The 19960-nt window shown below is 43.6% G+C and overlaps 1 protein-coding gene across 1 annotated transcript; it reads left to right on the top strand.

Moving 5' to 3' along the window:
* Nucleotides 1-3341: 3341 nt before the first annotated feature.
* Nucleotides 3342-19056, top strand: CLDN11 (claudin 11). Its single transcript, XM_082742464.1, has 3 exons — nt 3342-3787; nt 8179-8343; nt 17766-19056. Exons 1-3 carry the CDS (start codon nt 3562-3564, stop codon nt 17996-17998), a joined length of 624 nt encoding a protein of 207 aa, XP_082598590.1. The 5' UTR covers nt 3342-3561; the 3' UTR covers nt 17999-19056.
* The last annotated feature ends 904 nt before the right edge of the window (nt 19057-19960 follow it).

A 19960-nucleotide genomic window follows, 5' to 3' on the forward strand; every position in this document is an offset into this window, starting at 1 on the left:
CTAGGTCGGCTTTTGCTGCTTGTCGGCAGACCCGCTTGCCAAAGGCATGTGCGTTCATGCTCTAACTGAATTACAGGCATGTGACTGACTATGTTCAGGTGGAAATGATAGAAGAACAGTTAACCAGGCCGTCTTCTTTGTTCAGTACACTTGTTTAGGGGTTTAGGGGGTTAGGGGTTTAGGTCAGTGACCGTCATTCTCACGCTCTCCTTTACATATTTTTGAATAAGATTTAAAAAAAAATATTTTATTTATTTGAGAGAGAGAGAGAGAGAGAGCATGTGCAGGGGGAATGACAGAGGGAGAGGGAGAAGCAGAATCCCCAGTGAGCAGGGAGCCCAACATTGGGTTCGATCCTGGGATCATGACCTGAGCTGAAGGCAGACACTTAGCCGACTAAGCACCCTATTTTTGAATAAGATTAAGGAAGGAAAGATCCTTCGTACACTTTCAATAATGGAAAGAATATTGGACTTAGGGTTGGAAGACCTGGAATGGGATTTCAGCTTTATGTCACTAGTTCTGTGCTATACAGTCGAAATGTGAGGAGCTGGCAAGACAAAGTTTTCTGAGAGAAAATTTATTGGATAGACCTTGTCTGACAGTACTGGGGACCCACTGTTGACAATTATCTGGGGTGACTGGACTCTGAGAAACTGCCTTTTGTAACTAAAATGGTACCTGGGTTTGTGGTAGACTAGGAAGATCAGTTTATTAAGTTATGCTATGTGGAAAGTCGTTTTTTAATCAAAAGGAAGTCTCAGGGAGAAAAGTCACCACAGCCAAGGAATGTGGATGATTTTTGGAAAAGTTCCTCAGCAAAAATAGCTTCAGGGACTTCACTGTACAGAGCAATTTGGAGTCTCGCCACTATACCATCTCCTGCATGTCCATGCTGCCCTACTTCCTTTCCAAGGGACAGATTCTCTCTTTATTTGTGGCTAATTTATTCAAAGAGGTTACACTTTGCTGGTCTTCCTTCAGTGGCCTTTTGTACATCTGATTGTTTAGAATTCATCTTAGGATTTCTTTTCTGTTAATGATAATTATGGCTCAATTATTTTAGCTTTAGTCTTTATCAAAAGCAATTCATATTTTCCATTGATCCATTTTACTTATGACTATATTAACAGTGGTTAACATTTATAATATATATGTGTATATGTATATGTATGTATATATACATATACAAAACTTTGTATAAGTCCTCTCACTTGACCTTCACAATAACCCTATGAGTCATCTGCTATTCTCACTTTATAGATGGAGTACCCGAGAATTACATAGGTTAAGGGACAACACAGAGATAAAAATGGAATATAAATTCAGGAGGTTCCATTCCAAGATCTTAACAACCTGACAGCTCTTTCTACCATTTAGTGTCTTGAGTTCTGAAATTTGGCTTTACAAATACCTCTGAGTGTGTGACCTGTGGGTGACCTGAACATTGTTAAATTCTGATTGGTCGAATCTTTACTGTTAGAACGTTAAATGCTAATGGAGTTACAAGAGTGCAGATTTCACAGTTGCTTTCTCAATGAATTGATGTTGCATGGGTTTTATGTTTTCTATTGTTCTTAATACAAAAGCGCTCTCTCTCTTTTTAAAATGTTGTGAGGAAATATCTGAAAACATCCAGGTAACAAAATGCTCCCAAACACAACGGCTTCCTCAAAAAACAGACATATTCCTGTACAGTAGTTTCCACAAATCAAATTGTATGAATGCAGGGAGAACATAAGAGTGCAGAAGCAAGAGCTCTGAATCATTATGCAGGTTTACTGAGCATGTACTCTGTACCAGATACTGTTTTAAGTTCTGTATGTATATTAACTCACCTAATAATCAAGAAACCCATGGGGTAGCCACTATTTTCATCCCTATTTTACAAATAAGAAAACTGAGGCCGGGAGAGATGAAGCAACTTGGTGTCACAGCTAGAAAGTGGTTGAGCCAGGATCTGAAGCCAGGCACCCAGTCTGTATTGTTACCACTGGGTTCTCTGGGTGTTCTTCAAGCTCTCCTGCTTGAAACTCTGTCATCTATTTGTCAGCCTTTTCTGCTCCTGCGTTGGATTTCTTTGGGCTTTCTTCCAGGCTAGTTTTCCCTAGAAGACAGTGATTGGCCCTGACACCCAGCATAGATATGGGAAAGCTTAGTAGCTGTGATTTATGATCCATATCTTAGATTTAGATTTAGAAGATTGAATAGGAAGTTTTTGTGTCTGCTGAAACCCTCCTCATCTTTAGATCTCATGATTGTTAATAGAGGGATATAATAAGATATGCCAAATGTATCAAAGGGGATTGAAACCATTTAATGTAAACACAGCTGAGAAGGACTTCTCTGCATGAAAAAAAACAAAAACGGACATATAATGGGTCTTATTTGATTCATAGAGAGAAGGAGGCTTAAAGGTGACAGTGATGATAAGTATACTCCTAGCATGTTCACACTAGGCTAGGCAGAGCTCTCGGTGGAGCGCGAATATTAACTTACAGTCAGCCTAGCTTTGAATGTGTCAAATGGGCAACTTGAGCCTTTTAGTGATAATCAGGAGAGGTGCCAAGGAATGGTTAACCAGGGAAAGTGAGATGGGCCCAAGACCTCTCCCTCTTCCTAGCTGAGTGACCTTGGGCAATTTAACCTCTCATGCTGTTTCTTTACCCCTATTACGGGTAAACATTTGTTCCTATCACAGAGGGTAGTCATGAGAATGAGGTGATACAGGAATATAAACGCACGCACATAGTACATAGCAGTACAGCTGGATAAGTTGTTACTGTTATCGACACCGGTATTATGGCCATGGCCACCTGTGACGCTTGTCACCCACAGTAAAGGATCATTTTCTTTCCTCTAGTAACCCTGGAATGCTGGGCGCTTCGCCTCTGTTTCTCAGGACAATTCTCAGCTCATCCGTTGTTACTCTCCTGGGCGGCGGGGGAACTGGACCAGGCCCCCTTTCCAGGATGCCAGTCCCTGCTCTCAGCTGGGCGGGCAGACGAATGGGGAGGAGAGGAGGGACGGAGCGAAGACGAGACCCAGAGCCAGAAATGTGAGACGGGCGGCAAGAAGAGAAATAATTTGCAGCAAAACAGAGCCCACGCCTGATGCTCTCTCCATTTCTTGGACCCGGAACGAATTCTTTGACTTCCCAACCCCGGGACGCGCGACGCGGGGCTGAGCGCCGAGGCCTCAGCGCCCCCCTCCCTAACCCTGCTCCCCGTACATCCCACCTCGGGCCCCGCCCCGCGATTGGCCGGCTCGCCCGGGCCGTCGCCGATTGGCGCTCGCCGGCCGGGTCCACGGGGTTTAAAGAGGGGGGCGGGGGCGCAGTGCCCAGCCGCGCCACTGTCCCCGCCGAGCGCGTAGTGCCGTCGGAGCGCGGCTCTCAGCCTTTCCCGGCCTGCCGCCGCCTCCAGCGTCCCGCAGCCGGCCGTCGCCGGTCAGCCGCTCGCGAGCGCAGGGGAGAGAGGACCCGGGCAGGCGCCCTCCGGTCCCGGGCGCGGGCACAGCTAGTGAGGGGCTAGGCCCGGGGACGCCAGGGTGGCGGCCACGATGGTGGCCACGTGCCTGCAGGTAGTGGGCTTCGTCACGAGCTTCGTGGGTTGGATCGGCATCATCGTCACCACGTCCACTAATGACTGGGTGGTGACCTGCGGCTACACCATCCCCACCTGCCGCAAGCTGGACGAACTGGGCTCCAAGGGGCTGTGGGCCGACTGCGTCATGGCCACGGGGCTGTACCACTGCAAGCCCCTGGTGGACATCCTCATCCTGCCGGGTAAGGACCCCACCTCTGAGTGGCTGCTCCTAACCCTGATCCTCGGGACAGACTGGGGATGGGTGCATTTGACGTTTCCCAGGAACGTATCCCAAAAACGTTTTAAGGCCTTGATGGACACATTTTTGACACCTTCAGTCCCACCATGTTTTAAAGGGATTAGGCAGCCCTGAATTTAACTTCTCCCAGCCTCAGTTTCTCTAGTCTGGAATTTGGGATGATAGTAGGGCCCCTGGATGAGCCACCCTGAGAAGTTACTGAACTGAGACATGGACACATACTTGGAGCTCTGTCCATGTTAATAACTGTCACCCCACCTACCCCATGCTCCCACTGTCAGTGGGTCAGAAGAACTGTAAGCCCCCCTCCCTCCTTTTGAGTTAGATCCCACCCAGAACGAGGACGAGGAGAAGGGAAAAGCTAGCATTCTAGCCATCTGAACAGTAGCAAGCCGATTTTCTCAGGTCTTCGTGGTACTGGTGAGGAGTCCCGGCCCTCCCAGTTCCCAGCAGGTGGGTTCCCTGGTGCATGTCAGTCCAGTGCATGCCAGTCAGTGGACCTGGGGGCCTGTCTTGCTTTCCCCACCCCTTGCCCCCCGCAGTGGAAATGTAGGTCCGCTCTCCTCCCCGGGTCTGCACCTCTCGGTTCTGATAGTCTGATAGGGAAGGGATGTTGCCTCCCGGAGGGCGCGGGGGATCCGCCGTGGGTCGCTCGCTCCCATCTCTCCACCGCCAGCTGGCGCTCCCCCCAGCCCCCCATCTGCACTTGCTTCTCCTTGAACAATTCTGGGCAATGGTTTCAATTCAGATGTAACCCTGAGCCAGTTGGGTGATTGGCTAGGTAGCAGGCTCCCCTTCGGGGTTTTGCTCTTTATCTCTGCCCTGCCAGCGGATGTAGCCTATACACGATTTGCCTTCTCTCCTGCTAGCCTTTGAGGATGGTGCATATTTATTTATTTATTTACTTACTTATTTTTAAAGATTTTATTTATTTATTTTGAGAAAGAGAGACAAGAGAGGGAGAGAGCCCGAGCTAGGGGAGGTGTGGAGGGACAGGGAGGGGCAGAGGGGGAAGCACACTCCCCAAGGAGCAGGGGTCTTAGTTGGGGGGACCCCATCCCAGGCCCTGAGATCATGACCCCAGCTGAAGACAGACAATCACCTGAGCCACCCCCACATCCTGATGGTACCCATTTAAAGGCCTATCCTGAAAAAAAAAAAAAATTGGGGCTCCTGGAAGGCTCAGTTGGTTAAAGGCCTATTTTAGTTTCCTTAATGAGTGGAGTAACTGAGCTCCAATGCCAGTCTGGGAGGCTTTGGCTTTGTGCCATCTGCTGGGGGAGCCTTTAGCTCCCTGGAGACTTTGTTCCCCACTTTAAGCCTCCCCACAAGTTTCTCCTATTTCCTAGTCCTTGTAGCTCGAATCAATCTCCCCTTCCTTCTTGCTGTCCTGGTATTTGAGTCTTATCATCATCAGGGCATATTTCGACTTTTTGTTCATTGTGAGTCAAGTTTTTGTACCACATTATAAATTCCTTCAGGATAGAGATGTCATCCTGCTCTCTTTGCATCTTCTGTACCAGGCATTGATGCTGGAATACAGCTGGTGCACACAGTGCATGTCAGTCCTGCCAAGCACTATCTTCTTTTCCATTTCTTAGAAATAAAAAAAAAATTTTTTTTTGTCTGTTTAAATTAACCTCTATACCCAACATGGGTTATAAACTCAGGACACTGAGATCAGTTGTCACTTACTCTATTGACTGAGCCATATAGGCACCGATTCTACTCCATTTTGAACTTTCAGAATGACAGAGGTCCCGGGAACCCAGATCTGCACTCACCTTCACTCAATGGCAGCCTTGGTAGACCGGGGTTAGACTCTGGGAGCCAATGCTCATCATCTGGATGATTTAGAACAATTTACTAGTAATCTCTGGGAACCCCAGTTGTCTTCTTTAAAAATCAAAATGAAACCAACCACCTCTCTTTCAGAGTAGTTTTGGGGGATTAAATGATATGAGAAATGTAAACCTCCCTTGACAGTAGAAGCTTCATAAATTGCTTCTGTAATTTTTTAATTAAAAGCTGGGCATGGTATCTGTAGGACTCTGACTATAGCGTAAAATTACTCTTTTTTTCTTTCCCCCAAAGTTAAGTTTCCTGAGCATTCAGAGTCAAGGGGTTTATTTTCAGAGAACAGACCATTCTACAGATGGAGTACATTTTAGGGACGGTCTAATCCTTCCTGCTATCCCCCTACCTTGTACTTGGGTGGTTATAGGAACAGATCTCGGTCTCCATCTTTTGATTTTTCAGACGTGGCCTTGGCCTTGAGCACATAGACAGCCTGCACCATGAATTTCAGAACCTCAGTTACTAGTTGACTGTCTCTCCTGTGTTCACCTTGGCTTTCCTACAAGCTGCAGGGGCACTGGACTTCCGTCATAGGTTCTGCCGCAGAATCCTCTGGCTCTTCCCTAGGGGGGTCTTCAAGTCAATAGACAGTTGATTGATTGTTTAACTTTCATTTTAAAGAAGCTGAGATGGGCAGTGGCTAGAAGAGTAACCCTGAATTCTGGCAAACTAGATCTTGCTAAAAGACAGTGTTGCTGTTGGGGCTTAGTGCACAGGGCAGGCTGGCCAGATTTGGTACTAGAGTCTTGTGTGTGTGAGGCAGAAATCGGGGCTCATTTTTGGCTTGGTCTCAAACTCTACCTCCCCCAGGCCACTAGCCCTAATTCCCTCTGAGTGGAAAAAGGGAGAGCAACAAATACAACCCCCTCCTTTTTTTTTTTTTTTTTTTTTTTGGGAGGAAGGAGAGTGTTTTAATGAGAAACAACACATTTAAGTCTGCCATATTCTGCCAGTATATTGTCAGATTTATTTCACATAAATATTGCACATATTGTAATCTGTTTCTTAATGAAGTTGTTACCTGGCATTTTGTGTGACAGCATAAAGTTCATTTGGTTTTGCTCCACTCTTATTATTCAACTTCTTATTCCTTCGTTCATACTTGTATTTTTTTTTTTCATAGTTGTATGTTTATATCATCTGCTGTGGGACTGTGTTAGCTCCACGAAGACCAAGGCAGGTGTCTGTCCTCTAGGAATTTGGGGGGCTGGAGAGATGCCTTTTTTTCTTACTTCCTTCCCTCCCTCCCTTCCTTCCTTTTGTAAAGATTTTATTTATTAATTTGTCAGGGAGAGAGAGAAAGAGAGAGAGCGCGCACGCCTGCGCAGGGGGAACAACAGACAGAGGGAGAAGCAGGCTCCCCGCTCAGCAAGGAGCATGATGTGGACTCAATCCTTGGACTCTGGGATCGTGACTTGAGCCAAAGGCAGATGCTTAACTGACTGAGCCACCCAGGTGTCCCTGGAGAGACGCCTTTAAAGTGATGGCCGATGGTTGTGGAAACATGCCCAGGAGACTGGCTGAGGCAGGAGATGGTGCTGACCATCAGCAGGTGTCAGGATTCATGAGCACAGCAGCACTGGGGGAAAAACCAAGAGAGGAATCCAGAGTCTTAGTTTAGTCCAATTAGGACCACATACTATATACAATGGGAATTAAAAGCACATGGTTAGGGACAAAATCACCTCATACACCCGAAGATAAATGATGGCACTGCCACAGAGAAATAACACCAATAATAATAGCTAATCTTTTTGGAATATTTCAGATGTGCCAGGCATTGTTCTAAACACCGCATGAGTTAACTAATTTAACTTAGTTGAATTCTTTTAGAGAGATATAGGCACTACAACCATTTCTTCATGATCAGTGAGAAGAGCCCTTGGTAACTTGCCCACAGTCACCCAGGCAGAACATATCAGCAGCAGGCTGGAATCAGCACAGATCATCACAGAAGGCATCTGGGAGGGCTTGAGTTTTAATCTGACTCTTTTGTAAGGTGATGTAATGGTAAGGTGATGTAATGGTGTAGTTGGACTCTTGGCCCCTTAGATCTTGGGAGCCAGACGTCTCCACTCAGTCTCTCCAGCCTCCTGCCTCCCTTGTTGGTCACTTTAAAAGTTGAACATGTGGGGCGCCTGGGTGGCTCAGTGCATTAAGCCTCTGCCTTCGGCTCAGGTCATGGTCTCAAGGTCCTGGGATCGAGTCCCACATCAGGCTCCCTGCTCAGTGGAGAGCCTGCTTCCCCCTCTCTCTTTGCCTGCCTCTCTGCCTACTTGTGATCTCTCTGTCAAATAAATAAATAAAATCTTAAAAAAAAAAATGCTGAAGATGTGAAGTGATCTTCGACAGCATTTATATGCTAAGTCCCGGAATGCAGCCAGAGGAAGGCAGATGGTGTTGAATTCCCTTGAGCCATGGTGGAGGCTCCAAGGGGACCCTTGGCTAATGCTCCTGTCATTTTCTTGTGTCCAGGCTATGTCCAGGCCTGCCGAGCCCTGATGATTGCAGCCTCGGTCCTGGGGCTGCCCGCCATTCTCCTGCTGCTGACGGTTCTCCCCTGCATTCGTATGGGCCATGAGCCCGGTGTGGCCAAGTACAGGCGGGCTCAGCTGGCTGGTGTGCTGCTCATTCTGCTGGGTAAGAGAGTTTTCTATGTAGCTCCCCAACTTGGAATGAACGCGATGAATCTCAGATCTTGCTGCTGCTTCATTGAGTTCAAGAGGCATGGGAAAGGCAGCCGGGTGTATCCACCCGGGAAAACCCCCCGTAATGTGTATCTCTTTATGTTTCATGGGTTGTTGAGGCAGAGGGATAAGTAATGTCTGCAGGAGTCACTGGACATGAAAAAAATTAAAAAGCAAAAGGAAAAAAGGGTTTTGAGGGTATACTTAAGAGAGAGACCAGGGGACAGAAGAGAGTGACACAGTGGCTGTCCACTCAGGCTTCACAGTGGAATCCCTTTCTTGGGAACACCTCCGCCCAGATCCCAGCATTCAGAATTTCTGGGCATCAGGCCAAGCAAAGTGGGTTTTTTGAAAGTTTCCAGGTGATTCTTATTTGTAGCTACAGTTGAGAACTTCATTTAATATGTAAAGAAAGAGTAGAGAAAGAGAAGGGCAAGAGAAAAGAAAGATGCAGAGGGTGGTAGATCACTACTGATGATTCAATTATTTTATTTTGTTTTAAGATTTTATTTTTAAGTAATTGCTACACCCAGTGAGGGGTCCAAACTCACAAGTTCAAGATCAAGTGTCACATGCTCTACTGACTGAGCCAGGCAGGTGTCCCTTAATCTTTTATTCAGTAAGGACTCATGGAGCATCTGAGGGCCAGGCATCATGGTTGGCATTGAAGACACAGGGGGAGAAAGGCATTCTCTGTTTTGAGTGTCCCTGGACATCTCGATAGAGTGTGGCATGGGCTCATCTAAAAATGGCGCAGAGGGTGTGCACACACATAGGAAGGAACCTGAGCCAGACTGGAGATCCCCAGTGATGAGTGTTGAGGGTCGAAGAGAAGGTAGTCAAGATCATGGATTGAAGGGAGGATGGGGGGACGGCCCCAGGCCGAGGAAATGGCATGAGCTCTCTCAGTTTTCCTGGTTGCACCTGCACACAGAGGGTTTAACAACCTAGGGAGGATCCTTCTAGCTCTGCTCTTTTCAGTGGTTTCATTTCATTCTTCTTTTTTCTTGAATGCTAATTCTGCCAGCACATCTTAAGTCCTAATAGAAGACATGAATTTTAAGAACACCAGCTCTTGTTGCAAAGTGCACTGATACATTCCTGAACAGCAGCTGGTCTGTCTGTGGGTTAGACATAGCGTCAGCTTCTCGTGAGTCCAGGAATTCCCATCCCCCAACTGGTATCAGACTAGATGTTGAAGGGGAAGGGTCAGCGTGACATGGGTCAGTGCCACTAAGTAGTGGTTGGCCACAGTGACTTTGGTGAGGTAAGGGGACGTGAGAGGGAGGGGTGCTATTTCACAAGACTGCAAAGGGATGGAGGTTTTCAGGGACTTGTGAAGCCACAGAGAATTCAGAGGAGGGGCTTGTGTGGGTGTGTGTGGGACTGGGCAACAGGGGTGAAAAGACCAGAGGACCACTGTCATTTCTGGAGAAGAATCTGGGCATGGACATTTTGGTTCCAGGCACAAAGAATCTGTGTGGGAGTGCCACAGGGAATACAGAATCAGTGTCAGGTGATTCTCCTAACTCACAGGGTTCTCTGTCACAGTGTTTTTGGAGGTCAGATCTTTACATTCAAATTCCCTTTCCAACAGTTAGAGCGAAGCTCTACAGGTAAATTGGTGTGCGGAATCCAGGAGGAAACCCTTCTCATTCTAGGCAGTTGCCATTGTTACCTGCCTCACATTAGGCTCTCTCTGTCTCTGAGGATGCCAGACCAGTGGGTGAATCTGTTGGGTTAGCTGTTCATTTTTAGAAATTCTGGCCTTCCATATGAGAGTCATAGAATATCCACTAAGAGAATATATGGAAAAAAAAAAAAAAAACCCAAACCCTGTGGAAAATAAAGATCTAAAATCAAGTATGTATGGATGAGTTGGTATTCAAAAAAACCCTAAAAACAACTGAGTCGTCCGAATGAGTAATGAGGCTTATCGAACGAACAATAACAACCAGTTGTTTGAAACTTCCTAGCTGAATTAAAGTTTTTTTTTTTTTTTTATCTTTTCCGAGTGGGTTGGTTGGTATACGTGCACAGAATCGTAGAGAGGAACATGAGGTGGACCGGCAGTGGTGTGAGTTCCTCAGTCCCCCATTACTGCCTGGAGTGAACACATGGAGGGCCTTTGAGGGCTCGGACTTTCTCAGGGCAACTGCAACCTTCTGGCCACTCGCTATTAGGGTGGAGTGAGCACACTACCCTCTTGTCGCTTTGAATTTCCAGTGTTACCTGCTGCCTCTTTGATGGCTCCTGTCGGATTTATTTCTCAGTGGGTCACGGCTTGCCTTCAGGTTGGATGTTGTTTTGACTGGAACCAGTCATGGCACCCGCTGGCCTCTCTGGGTCTTCTCTGGAGCCTAGTGCCTCAGTTCCCTATTGGCGGTGGGTGGGAGGAGCTAGAGTGAATGAAAGCTCCCTTTGTGTTGCTTGGGATTGGCTTCTAATGCCTGCCCTGGGAAGCCAGTGCTGGGCCCCTGTTGGATCCTAGGAGTCACCAGTGATGCCCCAGTTGAGGTGTGGTCCCTGACCAAAATGGACTGGGCAGCACTGGGGGTTTGGGGCCTGGGCACTGAAAACAATACCGAAGCTAATCTGGGTATGGAAACTGTATGCACTATTAATTAAAGTCAGTTCTTCCTGACCCTAAAAAGTTTTATTTTTCCACAAGCTTAAAAAATCGTGTCTGTTGTATAATAACTTTATCTTCTCAATAGTTTTAAGTTTAATGGTGTGAGGATTTGGTCCTGCTTTGGGGGAAGGAATGGGAGCCTGATGTAGCGGACTCCTCAGAGCTAGGATGGATCCAGGCTAATCTCATCGGTGTCTTTTTAAGAGCCCCTACCAAGACAGGAGGTGCCTATGCCCTGAGCTGCTTTATCTTATCAGTGGGAGTGGGACCAACTGTACGGAATCTCAGATCTCCTACTTTGCAGCTGTGTGAACTGGGACAGTTACTTAATGTCTCTGAGCCTTTATATGAAAAGAGGTAATGCTTATATCTGAGGTTGGTAAGAATAGTGTAAGGAGGTATGCAAATTATTTAGCCTGGTGTCTGGCACATAGTAAGTCCTCAGCAAATGGTTGCTATTATCATCGCTACTGTTATCAGTCCTCTAACCGTAGAGGAAATAGAGAGCTAACCCAGAGGGCCATTGAGTATTCTTTTGATCATGTCTGATTCCTGCGGGGTAATCTCCATACATGACACTGGTCAGGAGAGTCAGGGAACTGTTCCTGGAAATGCTAGGTCCTCTCCTGGTCTAGTGGAGACATTTCCATTGTTTGCTTTGTAAAAACCAGATCAATAAATAGTTGGGAGTTTTTTTGCCCATCCCATCATAGGAAGTCATGTTAAACTACCCACCTAAAAACGGTCAGGCTCAGTTCTGGTCTGATCTCATTCTCACTTCACTGCGACTTAGAAAGTACTTGATTGGGGTGTTTCTTGGGGAGACGGGGTAAGGAATGGAAGGAGAGGAAGTATATATTCCTCCTTCCGTGGGTTCCTCTCATTTCTCTCCTCCTCTTTCAAATTATGGCCGTAGGAATCGTATTTTGTTAAAAAAAAAAAAAGCTGTTTTTAACTTGGAACTTACAGGTCAGTAATGGAATTGCAATAAAATAAAGGGTGTGTGCAAGTGTGGGAGAGATTGATCTTGTCATGCACACAGAATCAGATGTCCTAGGAAAGGCCACCCTTCAGTGTGGAGTAAATAGTGATGCCCTCAAGCCTGGAGTCTTAAGAGAAGAGATGGAAAGAGCCTTTCTCTAAACTCATTAGCTTTACACAAACAAGCTCATAATGTAAATCAAATTTCATATAGGTAGTGGAAAGGTTGTGGCATCTTTAGTATGGTTGTGCCTTAAAATGGCCCTGTCGGTACACTTGGAAGAATTAACTGCTTTATGAAGTCTCTCCCATCCCTAAGTTCTGTGATTAAAACAAAACAAAACAAAACAAAACAAAACAAATAACCAGGGGACCAGCTTTTAAAAAAAGTTATGGGAAAAAAAAAAGATAATGATGTGTGAAATAGGAATAAAAGGAAAAAATGTCGACAGCAGGCCAGGAAAATAATGTCGTCGAATATTCCATTGACTTCATGATTGTTTTAAATATTAGATCTTCATAAAAGTTGTTGTGTAAGAGGAGTATGTCCTTTGGCAGCTATGTTTTCTTAAGTCAAAATTTAGAGAATCACAAATTAAAAAAGAAAAAAGAAAAACTAAAATTTTTCTAGATTCAGATTATCAGGAAACAACAAATAAATGTGACTCCAATAGCTCGTTAGAAATCTTTACTTGTTGCCTTGAGTTAGTTGGAACAAAGCTAAAGTTAGTTGCTATTTAGATCATATAATAGCATCAGTTGTAGAAGGCAGCAATAAGTGCATTGTCAAATGTTTAAATAGAGGGAGATTGATTATTTATTTAAAAGATTTTATTTATTTGACAGAGACAGTGAGAGAAGGAACACAGCAGGGGGAGTGGGAGAGGGAGAAGCAGGCTTCCCAATGAGCAGGGAGTTGATATGGGGGTCCACCCCAGGACCCTGGGATCATGACTGAGCCACCCAGGTGCCTTGGGAGAGAGATGTAAAAAACAGTTTTTATTGTGGAAAATTTCATATGTACCCAAAAGTAGAAAAAATAGTATAACCCAAACTCATTCTCAATAATGAACTCATGGCTAATCTGTTTCATTTATGTGTTTTTTTTCTTCCAGTCCCCAGAGTTTTTTTGAAGCAAATCTCAGATATAATATCAAGGAAGATTTTCTTCCAGTATTACTTATATCATTCAGAGTAATTTATGTGATTTTAATGGAAATATTTCTTTGTGCTAGAAATAATGCTTTCAAAGGTACTGTGAGTTCTTAGCTTGGAAAGTGACAAAGCCTGAAATCAGAGGTGTTCATTGGAGAAAGGAAGAAATAACAGAATCTGGGCTCTTCTGCCTTTTTGGACCTCTTTGTCAGTCTTTCCCTCTCTCTCTAAATTGCCTTGAAAGTCAAACACACATTTACTAATTTTATTTAACTTCATCACGTTTATTTAACTATGTTACTATGTGTCATCTAATCCCTAAAGAAATAAAAAGCTGCAAGTACCTTTCATTGCTCTACAGTTCCCTCTCCAACTATTTTCTGTGTTTGGCTACATGAGGATCATTGTTAATTTAGTAAGGCTGTATTCTATGAACTAATGAACACATTGTATTACATTATTTGAAACTTACCAAAAGAGGCAAACAGTTTTATTCCATGAAGAGCAGCGAGTTCTACTTGTGAGAGCACCAAGTCTGGAAAAATCTGTAGCTACACGGTGAAACCTTCTTCTTCTCTGCTCTCCTCCACCTCCTCCTTTTCTTTTCCTTTCTTTTTGTCTCATCTCTTTTCTTTTCTTTTCTTTAATATTCTTTTCTCCTCCTCCTCTTTCTCCTCCTCCTTATTCTCAATTTTCACTTTCTGCTCCCTCCCAAATGACAGATTCCTGCTCCCCCCGACTCCCATGTGCGGTTAACTATTGCATCTTTGGAAGGTAGAAGAAGAGAAATAGATTGAAAAATCTGAGTTACTGTTAGAGACTTACTTTAAAAATACATCGTGCTGACATGAAAAGAAAAGCAACAAAGATTCTCTTTCTTCAATTTTCTTTGCCTTATGGATAACTGACTTTTTTAGGAAAGCATTTTCTTTATTTTCTCCAAATAATTGGGAGAAGAACTATAAACTCTGTGTGTGTGTGTGTGTGTGTGTGTGTGTGTCTGCAAATAGAAATAAATCTAGCCATCCTTCTATATCATTAAAAAAGCCAAACATTATTGCCAGTTTTATTAATATTTCACATCTTTTAGTTAAGTAATGACTTAACTTGCATTTTAACTTCACTGATGAAAACATCCCCCTTTCCCTTCAAACCATGCTGAAATTGAGTAAACTCTTCTTTTTTAGTTTCTAAACATTCTTCATTCTGAGTTCACTTGAAGGTCACTGTTTCCAGCGAACCTCTCATTTCCCTTCATGTTGTGTGGCGGCCTGTCATCTTTTAGTGGTTTTGATGTGGTTCAACTTTGAGAGCCACAGGAATCCACCCAGAGTTCATTTATCTACTAGGAAATAATGTGACCCTGCTGGTGCTCGTTTGCCTTGTTTTGCATGGATTATAAAAGAAGGAAGTCTTTAATGAGGTAAATCATGAGCGTGTAACTTTAAGTGTGTTAAAGTCACATTGCAGTTTTATGATTTAGAAAGTCAGTTTTGATGTGTTTGAAGTGGAAAGTAGACTTGAAATGAGACTGTCATCTGTCTATCCACCTGTTCCCCCATTCAGTCCTTTAGGTTCGTTATTTAAGCATTCAGACATTTTCCTGATGTTTCCTTCTTCTAGTGAATTACATTAGAATAAAATCTAACAAAATCCCTAAAACAATTGAAATCAAGGCTGATGATTATTTTTGGAATATTGAGCCTGATTCTTTCCCCATGTGAAGATACTCTCATTATTTTGCTTAGGAAGAGGGGAAGAACTAGGCAATTTCTTATTTTATATATACAAATCATATATAAAAAATATATATCTTTATTTTATAAAATCTGCAGCATATCTACATTTGAGTTAGGTTTACATGAAGTGTGGGGAATCCTTGTGCATGTGTGTGTGTGTGTGTGTGTGTGTGTGTGTTGTATGTATAATATGAAGTAACTGAAAAATATAAAACTTAATTTGAACCAGAAGCTGTTTTGAAACCAGGCTAATTGTTTATGGGAAAGATCAGTTGAATTGAACCAAATCAGTTGTTTGGGAAATCAGATATATATTTTTTTCCTATGGAATTCAGCTATTCCCTCCCCACCTTTTCCTTCTAATCAAGCTTGGGTATTTGGAAACCTTTGCTAGGTTGCTGTTTTGCTCAAGCAGAATGAGCCCCCCCTTTGGGGGTCCAGGATTATGTAGCTGGATTGTGTATTGATATGAAGAAGCTAGCACAGTTCTCTCCGGCTGAAACACTCTAAAGGAGTTTCTATTTCTTGTCCTGACTCAGAAAAAGACTTTTTTTCTCTTCTTTCTCTGTGTCTTGCTGAGGGTATGCCAAGGCGTTCTCAGTGAGGGAAGCATTTGGAATATGTGGCTGGAGGAAAAGAGAAAAAGACTTTTTCCCTGTATCTCAGGCGTTTGAGGCTCTAGGCTGGAAAGGAAGATTCAGTTGATACTGGTCTTTTTGAGAACACTGGTTCACGGAAGGACAATATATTGCCACAGTGTATCTCATACAAACCTATTACAGAACATGGCATGATTGTTCTTACTCTTTAAGAAAAAATGAAGCCATTAACATATGGATAGATTTTTGCTTCTTAGGTAATTTATAAGAACTTCTGAAGTAGTGAATAGTTCATGATTAATGGAGTGAATTTTGGCTCTTAGAAAGCCATATTGAGCAACTAAAACCCCCCAAATTAGCTTTCTTTCCTCTAACTTCTACTAGGGATCTATGCTTTTTAATAATAGGAATCACATCTGTCTATGTGTATTTATGCCCAGCTTGTGGGGTGGGCTTAGTTTATTGTCAACAAGAGCCTCAAGCTACAAGCTACACAAATGCACTAAGATGGCTGAAGAGGTCTTTCAAAGTGGGTAAGACTTCAATCTTCTCTTCAGTTTAGAACTAATATATGAGGCTGTTAGATTTGAGTGCTTCTGTTTAAAGAAAAATTATACTTCTTCTCTGTGGGCGTAGAGGTCAGTCAGAAAATCACTCAGGGTGAGTGATTCTATCAAATTTTGATTTCCATCAGAAACGCTTGCTGAGTTGAAAGTGACAAGGATCCTCCAGGTAGCAAATGTCGCAGTGCCCTGCCTTGAATTTATCGAAGGCTCTATGGCTAATGATTGGCAACCTCATCACCATTATTTTCTTGATCTGCCAACTTTAATGGGTCATCCCCATTTCAAGCTTCAACTAAAATTTCTTTCCTGCTTGTGGCTGTGAGAAATCAGATGACAGGATGTGATGGAGTTCTTTTGTCTGGAGTTGTGCTGTTCAGCCCATTAGCCACCAGCCACATGGGGTTATTTAAATTTTAATTAATTAAAATTCAGAACACAGTTTTTTGATCTCACTAGCTCCATGAGAAACTTTTTTTTTTTTTTAAGATTTCATTTATTTATCAGAGAGAGAGAGGGGGAGAGAGCGAGCACAGGCAGACAGAATGGCAGGCAGAGGCAGAGGGAGAAGCAGGCTCCCTGCCGAGCAAGGAGCCCGATGTGGGACTCGATCCCAGGACGCTGGGATCATGACCCGAGCCGAAGGCAGCTGCTTAACCAGCTGAGCCACCCAGGCATCCCCATGAGAAACTTTTAAGAGCCCCTGTCGCTTGTGGCTACCTTATGTGACAATGCTGGTGTAGAGGTTTAAATATTTTTTTAACATTTTCATAGGCTCCTGCCTGTCCTTGTTTTGCTACATTGCTTAGGAGGAGGGGAAGAACTAAATGATGCAGAAGCTGTTTCTTATCCTGCTCTTTAAAACCTAAACCAAGTCTGAAAATTAGACTGGTTGGTGGAAGACCATAAAATTCTGCCATTGTGACTCATCACAACAGACATCATCACCGTAAAATTCTTGCACGGGTGAATTCTTTTACTCTGAGCATTATTTGTGTATTTGCAAACAGTGTAACACAAACTCAGACTCTTAGCCGATACTCCACTGATGTCTGGCAATAGTCCACCACAGCAAGAGAACTCTCGGAGCTTCTTCAAGGTCTTTGTAATATGAATTGACCAAACTGAGAAAACAGAGTGGAAAAATGAGGTGGGCATCCTTTTATTTCTCAATTCCAAATACATCAGGCCATCTAGTCATTCAGTCGGTGTGTAGTGAGCACATACTCTGTGCCCCAGAGTTAGGTAAACACTGAGTCTACAAGCATAAGGAGGACATGGCCCCTGCCTTCAAGGAACTCAGGACTTGGCATGGGAAATAGGCATGTAAAGAATAATTATAATACGATTAGGTAAGCGTCATCATAGAATTCTAAGTATAGATACATAAAGTGAAGATATGTAAGTAAACGCAAATACCCATTTTTTGGCTTCAGTGATTTATTTCTGGGCTTTTACTTTGGAGTTCTTTGGTGTCTGCCGCCTGTTGAAAAAATAAAGGACCTAGCAGTTTGACCCAGCTTTGGATCGGCATATTAAACAGATGCAAACCTATGGGCTTGGACTAGGAGCAGAGTTGTGTGTACGGAGCTTTTTGGAGTTGGCTGGAAGCTAAGGGAGCGTGTCTGCAGAGTGAAGGGGAGCCTGCCCGCTGTGCTTGGTGTGGGACGGGCATGCCCGGTCACAGCTCTCTTTTGTCTCCCCAGCTCTCTGTGCCATCGTCGCCACCATCTGGTTCCCTGTGTGCGCCCACCGCGAGACCACCATCGTGAGCTTTGGCTACTCCCTGTATGCGGGCTGGATCGGGGCTGTGCTGTGCCTCGTGGGTGGCTGTGTCATCGTCTGCTGCGCTGGAGATGCCCAGTCGTTTGGTGAAAACCGCTTCTACTACTCTTCGGGCTCCAGCTCCCCGACTCATGCCAAGAGTGCCCACGTATAAGAGGGCTGCTGCCTGCCTACCCAGGTGCTGCAGATCCCGGACCTGTGGCCCCGGTTTTGCTTGCCACAGGCAGGGGAAGCCCACTCCACTGCCAGGCTCCAAAGCCAAAGCTGTAGAAAAGCATCCTGTCTGGCATGTTTTAGTCTTAATACCCCCTCCCCATTTGTTGCCTTAAAAGAGATCTTAAGTTCAAAAAATGCCCACACACTTTTCTCATGGTTTTGCCCATTAATAGCTCTTTTCTTGGGCATTCCTTTGTTGTTCACCTATATATATATATATATACATATACACATATATATGTATATGTATATATATTTCCTCTCTTTCTTTAAATTTTAAATATCTTGCAAACATTGCTAAATTGAGTGTAGAGAGAGAAATAAAAGACACTTTTCAAACTGTTACAGATGACAATGGGAGCCTCATAAAGATGCTTCTCTGTTCGCTCCCTCCTCTTCGGCTCCAAGGTCATTTAGTTATAAGCGATAGAGAAAAATAGAACCGGGGATGTGGGGTGGGGAGGGAAGGGATTGTGGAACTTTCCCTCCATGGGAAACTTCCCTTTTGTAAGTTGAGGGCGAGGGTGGGGATATTTTTTAGTTTGTGATTTTACATTTATCTGTACATACTTTTTCAAGATTGATCATTTTTATAACCATGGTTTTCCTGAAATTCTCAGTTCATCAGTATGAAGGAAATGAACCAAATAAGCTTTAATTATATGATAAATAACAGTCCAAGTGAATATAACTCTAACTGACATGCCACAAAATAGTTTTGATTTCTGGGTTTGTATGATGTAGTTTTTAATCCTACACTTGCATATGCTTCAACTTAACACATTTTTAAAGTTTCTTCCCCTTCTCTATTTTCATTTTGTTAGCCATCTTGCAGTGGTGTTGTTTAACATAAATCATGCTGTTGAATTTGGCTTTACGGGTGTAAACACTGATGTAGTGTATCAGTATCCAAGACCCCAAACTCTCCAAACAATGATGGTGCATTTTGTTCTTTAAGTGAAGCCCGTGCAATAAAATAACAGACTGTGTGCAAAAGTGACCTCCATATTCTGTCGTGTCCAGAGGGGCCATCTATCAATTTTCACCGATTTCATTAATCTCTACTAGTAATTTATAGGGAACCTGGTCGTGACTCAAGAACAAGGCATTTTTGCGGCTCCCTGAATAAAAACGTTTGGTCTTATTCACAGGACCACGGTGGTCCTATGTGGTCATAAACGTGAAATCTTGGTGCTCTGTAGGTTTCTTTAGTGGATCAACTTTAGGTCATACATTAACAATCAGAAACCAAGTCCCTAGCATTACACAGATAAATGCCTTCATCTACTTTGAACACTTAGTAAAGAAACTGACTACGTATAAAGGAAAGTATAAAACAAACCCCCTATATTGGATATTTTGGTGATGATATCATATGTAATTTCCTCAAGCATATGCACATAGATGTTTGGAAATTTTAGACAAAGATAGACACATCAAGTTAATTCGTGTTTGCTTTCTATTCCAGAAACTCTATTAAGTTATGAATCTGCTCTAAAAAACACAGATTACAATCTACTTTGGCGGTGTTTTTCTGAAAATATTAATTTCATTAGCTGATAATGTAATAGGCAAACATTTCCTCTTTGGAAATATCCATTTGGGCTAGTCATTTTGGTAGGTATTTGAGTACATTAGGTGATTATAACTATTTCTAAATTATTTATGCAGAAGAGACAGTCTTCATGTTGACCCAAATGTTGGCTTAGTTATGATAAGGTTTTATAAGGATATAAGTCATGTAATTGTATAAGAGGATTTGCTCTAATAAAAACTTGTCAGGGTGTAATGACTGTGAGCTTGAATGGAACAAAAGCTTCCAGGGGGTGTTGACAAGGCAGCACATACCCTCTCCTTAGCACTGTTGGCTTGAATCTCAAGTGTTTCAGCTGGTTCTTCT

The sequence above is a fragment of the Mustela nivalis genome, assembly GCF_964662115.1.
Source record: "Mustela nivalis genome assembly, chromosome: 1".
NCBI lineage: Eukaryota > Metazoa > Chordata > Mammalia > Carnivora > Mustelidae > Mustela > Mustela nivalis.

Bases quoted from the DNA above. Each gene is read 5' to 3' on its own strand.
- CLDN11 (XM_082742464.1), top strand. From the start codon at position 3,562: ATGGTGGCCACGTGCCTGCAGGTAGTGGGCTTCGTCACGAGCTTCGTG. The intron at 3,788-8,178 runs GTAAGGACCCCA...TCTTGTGTCCAG, and splicing joins GGACATCCTCATCCTGCCGG to GCTATGTCCAGGCCTGCCGA. The intron at 8,344-17,765 runs GTAAGAGAGTTT...TTGTCTCCCCAG, and splicing joins TGTGCTGCTCATTCTGCTGG to CTCTCTGTGCCATCGTCGCC.